The sequence below is a fragment of the Heliconius melpomene genome, chromosome 13 (assembly GCF_056956725.1).
Source record: "Heliconius melpomene rosina isolate 202511_hmr_F chromosome 13, ASM5695672v1, whole genome shotgun sequence".
NCBI lineage: Eukaryota > Metazoa > Arthropoda > Insecta > Lepidoptera > Nymphalidae > Heliconius > Heliconius melpomene.
Window position 1 is genome coordinate 10,000,136 of NC_140401.1, and position 9,865 is coordinate 10,010,000.

Sequence of the window (9,865 nt, forward strand, 5' to 3'; positions counted from 1 at the left end):
CCTCTCCGAAAAAAGAAGTCGTTTAATAATTACTTCTCTTATGTTGTAACGAGACTTGTGGCGCAGATAAAACGTTTGACTATAAAAGCGAACGGATTGATCCCCACATAGGGAAATTATCATATTTAAATTACTTTTCATTCTCCCGCTCCGGTAGACATACGGTAGAATCTAAACACGCACTGCCTCGAAACTCGATAGAAAAGACCAGAGTATCTTAATAGTAGGTCAGTGAAGCTAATATTTAATGGCATAATAAATATACTCGTACATTTCAAACTAATATAGTATGTAATATACGCACGCCCCACATAATTTCCATTGTTAGAAACCTTAGCCTAATAGCCTAGATTAGTTCATACTTCATTACTAATTAACATAGATACTGATTTATGTTTTAAGATTACAATATTTAGTTAAATAAAGCTATAGGCGTTATGGCTGAACGGTGGTCATACTCATTCAGTAGAACGTTTACATTCAACTTATTTTCGTTTCGTTGCGCTGGTTAAACAAATTACGTGGGTTCCGCTGCCCAAATGTCTCTTTAATGGTTTGAAAAAGTTTCTGAGAGGATTAGTTTATAATGTTAATAATATAATTTTTAACCGATATCATAAAGAGAAGGTTATCAGTTGTCCACATACATCCAGAAAACTAAAACTTATGTAAAATCAAATTTGTGTCATTCAGAATTGTGAGCAACGTGCACTGGTTTTGGGTTCGATCCCCACTCGAGAAAATGAAATATTTATTTAAATTTATATTTCCATTTCTTATTACAACTTATTTTTATTCAGTAATTATCATTCGAAATGGGAACCCTAAAAAAGAAAGTAAGTACCTACATAAGCAAGGTCACATGTCCTGTCACTAGGCCAGTAGTGACATCCGTGCATAATAATGACAATGCTGCACACTCGACAATATGAGTACTCTTCCTGCCTTCAAGACAAACACATTGATTGGAAAATCGATTTAAAATAAATTAACACAAAATTTAAAACGTCAGGACTAACGACTTAAGTGATAAAAACGCAACTATTGTAGTCAGTTGAAAACGTGCTTATTATAGTTATTTCCATATATTCGTGAAATTTAAAATAATTTTAAAATGAATATAGCAATTTTAATAGTGTTGTGTGTGCAAGTGCATTACGTGGTTTCTGCACCTTTACAGTTGCAGCTATACAATCCATACCAAAACATATTAATGCCTCAACAGAATTTGCAACAAATTTTAGGAATACAATCTATGCAATTTAACCCTCTCGCATCTATGGCAATGTAAGTTTATATAAATATTTCTTTTTATACATTTTATACCTTTTACTGTTGTGTATGATAGTGATAAATCACTTTGTTTTGTATGTTAGGTGGATACTCTGTTATTTTATTTTATAAAATATTAAAAATTTCGAGTGGGACTATATTGAAAATCATAGTTATACAGTTATTTATATATCGTTCAATAAAATCCGCAGATAGAATTAAGTTTAATACTTAATTTACTCTAACTGTAAGCGCGAAGGTCTGATTCCCACTTGGAGGAATGAATTATTTTCCTTTTCCACTCTTGTGCTTTATCCTTTTGCTTGAACGCATCACAGTAATAGATGATCGATAAAACACACAATATCTTAAAACATGGCAACTCGGTAAGGACTAGTGTTAATTCACTCCGTTTTTCACGTTCCGCCGTAAAGCCGCGCTTTGTCCACTAGGGCAGGGAACTGAAAATATGTTTAATATAGTCCATGGTTCTGAGTGAGGATTAAACCTATAACCATTGTGCTTAAACTAATGTCGTTGTTCTACTATATCACAATGGCCTCAGAGTAATTTATTATCCCTGTCCCTGTTAAATAAGAAAAATATAAAAAATATTTGTCTACTTTACAGGAATAATCAACAACCTATGTTAATATTTTTACCCGACGACCAAACTATCGTAAACAGCGGCATCGACAAAATAGACAATGGCTTAGAAAACAAATTAAAATCGAATGATCCACAGAAATTAAAAGGTGATATGGATTCCGTTGTTATTGAAGCAGAACCTCAGCCAGTTCTTGAAGACCAAAAAGCAATTTTGGTATTACCAAGCGGAAGATTTTCAATCGGCGACTTTATATCATCAATCCCATTTTTACCTATAGAAATAAACGTCCCAGATACTATATCGTGGGCATATGATGGTATTGCTAGTGGAATATCAGGGATTATATCCATTATTGGTCAAAGATTACCTGGACCCTTTAAAAGGCCACCAACTGAGGCGACTATGCCGGCTAATTTGAGGACAGTGATAAGCAATATTCAAATGAACAAAAGGCAAAGTATTTTAAGACCGATCGTTATGATGCCATTAGGAGATATGACAAGGCCTATTATTCCTATGCAGGTGTAAACTATAAGTATTCAATGAAAGCATATGTTAGGTTTTTGTTAATTGTTATATTAAATAACTTTACTAGATAAATTATGTCACGAAAACATAATTTTTGGGATATAAATTAGCTCAGTAAAGTATAGGCCATCTGGTAAATGTGTAAAAAGAAAATTAAGAAAGGTATAGAATGTTAGAAATCAAAACACAATTTTATTCGAATTTATTTATTACATACAATTTTTTACAAAAAAATACTTTTCATTTTCATTTATTATTCCTGTGTCACGGACTAGACTGGGTTCAAGAGTTTAACTATTAAAAAATTTGATTCATCTACTAAATTTTACAATAAACATAATTAAATACAAAATAAAAAAGAAATCACTATCTCAAATGTCTCTCAAATGTATATTATATATGATTATATTTACTTAACATCAATTAACTTTAATTAAATTCTCTGAAGGTAGCTGTCATAAGTTACACTTTTAAACACCAGTCCACTTCTGTAACACAAATCAAAAACATACCAAAGCTAATTATTCAAAGTTTATATTTTGAACAGAATTCCGTGGTACATTTTTGTACTGAATTCATTGAAAGAAGACTACAAATAGGCAACTTATGCTACTTAACTAAAATGGCAACGGTTCATAATGTCGGTTAGAAATCGATACTCCAATAAGGAAACTCGGTAAGACGCGTTTACTACACTCGCTAGCGAGAACGTAATGAACTTTCTATTTAAGATAAACGTTTCAAAGAGTAGGGCAACTTTTCTTCCATCACAATACCTCTAAATGTTATCTTAGTAGAGTTACTACACTCGCTAGCGAGAGCGTCAATAACTTTCTAATTAAGATAATATCTAAAAAATGAGGAATATTTACTTCCATCACAATTATTAATTATTTCTTTAGGAAATACATCTAAATGTCACTTAAACTAATAAGGCTTAGATTACTTTAGTTTTTAAGTTCACTCTTTAGTACAATGCTGGATACAGGGTAGTCGAACTGGTAGAAGAAACCACGTGGTGGACCCTAGAAATAACATATCAAAATTATTTTTGGATTGAAACATACATATATACATATAGAGGAACATTATATTAAACTTTATAGTTGTAAATTCCAGGCTCTGTCGGGGCAATGTATTGTTTTTATTTTTTTGTCTTTGTGCTGAATATATCACCTAATGTTTCCGTCTAATTTTTGAGACATTGCGTTGTAATTAGCGATGTCCAATGCCGTGGTTTATCTTGTTACCTGTACGAGGAAATTAAAATAATACATTTCACCAAAGGGGAAATTCAACTCACAACCGTCGCGTTTACAGTCACACGCTATGTCAACGGTAAGTTGAGGGAACCTGGGAGCCTAGTGTTAATACACTCTGTTCCCATTAAAATATTACCGTTCCCCACACCGGATTCTAGAGGCACTGCGTGTTGAGTGCCTTGTTACCAGAGTGAAAAAAATCCCGCTACGTTCAATTTTTATGTTTTTAAATATTCCTCTATCTATATTCTAAGTAATCAAATTACTCCGAAAAAAGAAGTGTATCGATAAAAAGATATAAATTTTAGAAAGTATAAATTGACACGAAACAGTAAAACTTCGAAAATATTAGTGATTCCAATAAGAAATGAACCTATTGTTAAAAACAAGTTATTTTGAACTTTTATGGAAACTGGTCCTATTTGCTTGTGTTTATTTTTATAAAACTTAACCAACATACTAAAGAATACCAACTTGGTAATTGAAATAAACAAGAATTGATATTGGTTTTTACCTGTATTCTACATTTTAATATAAGTGATATAAGTACCTTTGTATGACGTTACAAACGTACCACATACCTAAATTTCATTTTTTATTTTTTGTTATTGTCTTTTTAGCAGGGTTTTTATTTTCATACACTTTCACTTGATCATTGTTTTATGTTTTTAACATTAATTGATTTAAGTAGGGACTAATATCTGCGTGGACTGACTGTGGCGAATGCTATACTGGCTGAAAAAGTATTATCACCCTATATAATTTACTTGATTTAGTATATTTTCTATAATTCGACAGCGTCACCTGCCAGGTCCAATTGTATTTTGAACCAACACACATATAAATGCAATTCTATATATCAGAACGTATCTTGCTTGCTTTGTATAAAAGCATCTGTAGTAATGTTTGAAAGTAAGATAGAAGTAAGTTAGCTATATAGATAATGTTGTTTTTACTTCCAATCGAAATGAAGTCATTCTTCACACATTCGCTAAACTAAAAGTATTATAGAACTAAATATTTTTTGTTATTAATTATCAATAAATTAATATTATATAAAGAAAAAATTAATTAAGTTACACTCACAGTGGGTTCCGGTTCCTCAATCCTCTCAGGAGCTGGAGATGGGTACTGTTGTCCCTGGAAGTTCTGACCTCCATAATAAGCCTTGGCTTCACGTTGCCCTTGGCTGACTTGACTGATTTCGCTGGGAGCTGCGACGTATGCAGCTTGTTGTTCGGATGCTGCTGGTACGAGCTCAGGGTGTCCACTCCAGTAGCCAATACTAGAATATTTAGTTTAAAAATAATTAAAAACATAAAAATAATAATTTTGTCAGTTACAAGTTTCCTCCCTCTGGTAATGAGGCAAAGCGCGGCGTTGAGTACTAGCTAAGTGCGGAATTAAACTACGGTTACTAAAATAGTAGGTATAAAGATTTTTTAAGCTTACGGTAATTCAGGTTGTTTGCGAGCGGCTTCAGCGGCTTCCTTCCATGCCTTCTCGTGTGCGAGACGAGCTTGTCTTACATCTTCTGATTCTTCAACTGGCTTCAACTCTACTTTGGGAATATTGTCCTCTTGGTGGAACCCTTGGCTGTCTGCCCAATAGCGGACCTGCAATGGAAGTATATTATTCTATTTAAATTTTATATTTAATTTTATAATAATATTTTTTTTAAATATAATTTTTATAGTAGTAGCTTATATAATATAATTTTTATAGAAGTATAATTTTAATTTTAATTTAAATACATAATCTCAGTGTCTAAGGTAACATTGACTGCAATGGATAACGTTGAAACAATTATTATAATATAATCAAGCCTTTAGACTTCCTCGATAAGTGGACTATCCAATACCAAAAGAACTTTCCAATTAGAATTAGCGCGTTCAACCATACAAATTCTTCAGCTTTATATCATTAATATAGATATAGATAAAATACCTTAATATCATTGTCTCCGGATTTGTAAGTGTAAGATCCGGCGACATCTCCGGAACGAATTCTGTTCTCAATTTTAGCAGACTCTGGTGTCTCGTACCCGTATGCGTATGCGCCTAGACCGTCTTGACCATGGAATTGGTTTGCATTGTATACCTTTAAATAATGTGAAAAATAAATATATATCTTGAAAATTATGAGAAAAAATATAGTACTAAAAGAATTATATTTAATTGTCTTGTCATTAAACAATGAAATTATGTAAATATTATAGGTGTAATGTACTTACTCTATGCACATAAAAGTCTTGGATTCAATTTGATTATTCAACTGTTATTGCAAAATATTTACGGATTTTTTTATTATATTCAATTTTATACTAAAAATATAATCTGATGTGTATAATGAGGAATGTGAAAAGTATTTTTTTTTATTTAATTAAATTTACCTCTTCAACATAGTCGTCGGGGTTCTCGATCTCATGTCCGTTCTTCCAGTAGTGGCCGAGGGTGGGACCGGCATCAGCCGTGCGAAACCTAGGGTCATTGTATTTTACCTGCGTAAAAAAAGTTATTTATAGAACATAATAGATTATATTTTTTATATTAATATTGATAGATGGCTGTCAGAGGAAAAGTGAATCTTATGTAACGGTTACCTTTTTCTTACTTTTTGCAATGGAGATCCCCAATCTGGAACCACGGTAGTGGCTCCGTGTTAACTAATCAAAGCCCAAAAGGGCACCTATCCTATCCTATCCTACCTATATTTTTTTCAATTCTTATTTCGTTTTTTTTGAGCCCCTGCAACTTGAGTTTTTTTACCAGACGCCGCCCTTTGCCACGTTACCAGAACGAGTACCAGAGAATCGAACTCATAACCTGGTAAAACTATATTTATGTATATACAATTAAATAGTTCTATAATAAGAATTCCATCTATACTAATCATTTTATGATTATTCAATATATATGATAACATTATATTTGCACGTATAACTAACCAAAGGCAATACAGCTGTTCTGCCGGCAAGCTTGGGCTCAGAGTAGGGCGGGTTGCTGATGTACTTCTGAGCGTCTTCCGGTGACAGGTCCAGTTCGAAGATCTTGGGTTTTGGCGCAGCCGCTGCTAGCGCCACCTTGAATTAGAAAAGTTAAATAAGCATATTTATATTATAAAAACACTAGCGACTTAAATGCGGCATCACCTGCTTAAACTTATTGTTACATTATAGCCAAATTATGAAAAAACTTTACGAAAATTGTATTCTAATGTATGTATAAGCTATGTTAGGGTAAGATTTCATCTAAATCTGTTCAGTACTTTTTGAACCGTAGCGTCGTCATGATGATTTTTTTAAATATTATATAAAATAGCAAAAACGGTGGTGCGCAAATTTGCCGCATCAAAAATTTTGTCCTACATATCTTGCAGAAGATCGGCTACGAGCTTGTTATGGGTACCTAAGCTAGCTAGCTTTAAGAAAAATAGGTTCCCGCTTTTACTCGCAGTGCAGGGTAGACAGAAGGAACTTTTTTGGGACATTGCGAGTTAAGTGTTGAAACTCAACATCATGCCTGAAGAAATGAAAATAATTTAAATATAACCATTCTGTCGAGTAGAAATCGAACCTATAATCATCGTGTTTTGCATTCAGACGCTGTCTCAATTTGCCAAGACGTGACGGCCTTAAATAACTGTAAAACAAAGTACATTCTTCTAAAGAACGCTCTTAAATGAACAAATTCATTAGTCTGCGTACATATTTGTTAAGTAATATGCCAATAATTTATTATTATTATGCATAAATAATATAATGTAAATAACTAAATTACGTAACGTTAGGTTATAATATAATAGTCAAGTTTACATCGTTATTATCCGTTAATGATAAAAAATATTCTGCTTATAAAATTGATAAATCGTAATCCATACCTATATTATAAATTCGAAAGTAACTCTGTCTGTCTGTCTGTCTGTCTGTCTTTTCCGCAATCAGGGCCAAACCGCTAATTTAATTGTGATAAAATACTCATATAGAGATACTTGAGGGTCCCGGGATGAACATAGGATACTTTTTTTTTCTCATATTTGTAATATTTTCGTTATATACCAATATATTAAAATAATTAATTTGACAAGGAATTTATTCCGCCATGTTAATAACAATCGTCGCTACGCGTTGCTAAGCAACAGCTTGCAAAGTTTGCTGTTTTAAGAAAACGTCACCCACAGTGAGTTTGCTTAATGCATACATGGTGCGCGCCGATATAGATTTATACAAATCTCTTTATACAAATCATTAACAAAAATTAGATGATTTCTATAATTTATATTCATCCTTATGAAAATAAATATAATTGTCACTTTTAGCATTTCATCTAGATGGAAATTATAGTTTATTGTAGAACATTCTAATAAATAATTAAGATGTGATTGATTCCAAATGACCTAGCCTACGAGTGGTATAGTATGAGTATGACCGACGCGAACGGGCAGATGACTTTGATGATTTTGTAAATTATTATAGATTTTCGAATTACTATTATTTTTTATGTAATTATTTGCTGCTTATAATTAATTTATCTCAGTTCGGTTATCTATACCGATGTTATACACTTAAAATATCGTAATTTTAATCATTTGAGATTTTATTTAATATTGTTCGCAAAAAATAATTATTATTTAATGTAGAAAAATGTTGAGTACGCGCGCACAGCAAACTTTAGGTTTTTTTTTCTAATATTAAGAATTTCCTTTAGTTAGTTTTACTTCTTTTGTTTGTTAATTTCGGTTACTCAAATATTTTTTCTAATAATAAATCTCCACTTATTATTATTTTTTAACTTATTTTAATCATTTAGGCTTATATTTTAGCGGGCGTAGCCGCGTCCGGGCCCACTAGTCAATTATATATTTTTTTTAAATCACCTGTATCCCTCATATTGCAGGGTAGGCAGAAGAATCCAGCTTATGACCGTAATGCGAGTGTTGTGAGTTCGATTCCTACTAGGAGGTATGAGTTATTCTTTTTTACGATCTGGTAATAGGACCACACGCTCCGTTGAGGACCGCCACTCGAAAGGCAATGTCTCAAAAATAATAACGTGAATATATATCTATAAAAGAAAATTTCAAGTTTGTTAAGAATAGAAAAGTATTTAATGTTTATTTCAATGGCCTCGCCATGGCCTTCTTTGTAACGTATTTTATTCATAAACCTGTTATATATATTGCTTCTTTTTGTTCAAATAAATTATAATATAATCGTTAATATATTTTATTACAACAATAAATATTAGATGTCAGAATTAATGACTTTCTATACGTTGTAAGAACTTGGTCTAAATGAATTATTTGACAAAACAACGTTAAAAAAATAACATTTTAAACAAAATTGCTTAGCAATAAAAACGTATTTATAAAAAACTCTATTTTTTATAATAAAAAAATAACCCTATAAATAAATTATTGTATCGGCTTTTGCTTCTTCTTAATTTAGGCATTTTTGTAGTTTCGTCGTATTTTATAATCTGAAATAATATACAAATACTTATATATTTAAGTATTACATATGTAAGAGGAGTATATCGCTTGAGTACAAACACGACACGATTGCAGGTTCGATTCCCTGTTCTCTCTCTGTACTTTTCAGTTTGAAACTTAATATTAATAAAAAAATCAACACATTCTCTATTTAAATACGTCCTTACAAATACTTGAAATGGAAATGTCAGTAGTGTCAGTCCTACAGGAAGCTACCGCTGTCTCGAAAGGCAGTTCTGCAAAGAAGCCGCCAAGAAAATCAACATCTTTTAATCATTCTTTCAATTCTGTTACGTACACGCGGATATTTTAAGCATTTGTTACGAATTTTAGTGATTCATTGTCAAATGTATATTAAGTGAGCTAATATGACATTCGATATATTTATAGATAAATAGATGAACCTACAGTGTTCTATTGTTGTAGGTGATAATTTAATTATTTGATACGTATTTTGTAAATATAGCATAATATTTATTTTTCTTACTTCTTTTAATATTTTAATATTTTATATTTATAATAGAGACTGTACGTACCAATAAATAAAAATGCTATTTTTTTTAAGTTGTAAAAATAGCGAAAAATTAAATATATAACCATGGGCGTAGGAAGAGGGGGGCCACAAGAGCCGTGCCCACTCCAGAATAGTCTACTTCCCACCCCACAAGCTTTGCTAACGAAAAATTTACCCCCAAAAATTAAA

General features: G+C 31.8%; 2 protein-coding genes across 2 annotated transcripts in view; one reads left to right on the forward strand and one right to left on the reverse strand.

The window, feature by feature from the left end:
• Nucleotides 1-1,000: 1,000 nt before the first annotated feature.
• On the forward strand, nt 1,001-2,529 carry LOC146532903 (uncharacterized). Its single transcript, XM_085196552.1, has 2 exons — nt 1,001-1,287; nt 1,903-2,529. Exons 1-2 carry the CDS (start codon nt 1,115-1,117, stop codon nt 2,408-2,410), a joined length of 681 nt encoding a protein of 226 aa, XP_085052678.1. The 5' UTR covers nt 1,001-1,114; the 3' UTR covers nt 2,411-2,529.
• Nucleotides 2,530-2,600: 71 nt separating this feature from the next.
• The window catches only part of LOC146532904 (uncharacterized), a 14,473-nt gene continuing 7,208 nt past the window's right edge, over nt 2,601-9,865 (reverse strand). Inside the window, exons 2-7 of the mRNA XM_085196551.1 lie at nt 6,620-6,754; nt 6,065-6,172; nt 5,620-5,772; nt 5,125-5,288; nt 4,759-4,957; nt 2,601-3,435 (exon numbers count right to left, since the gene is read on the reverse strand). Coding sequence (XP_085052677.1) covers nt 3,358-3,435; nt 4,759-4,957; nt 5,125-5,288; nt 5,620-5,772; nt 6,065-6,172; nt 6,620-6,754 — 837 coding nt within the window. The 3' untranslated portion in view covers nt 2,601-3,357. The remainder of the gene's footprint in view (nt 3,436-4,758; nt 4,958-5,124; nt 5,289-5,619; nt 5,773-6,064; nt 6,173-6,619; nt 6,755-9,865) is intronic.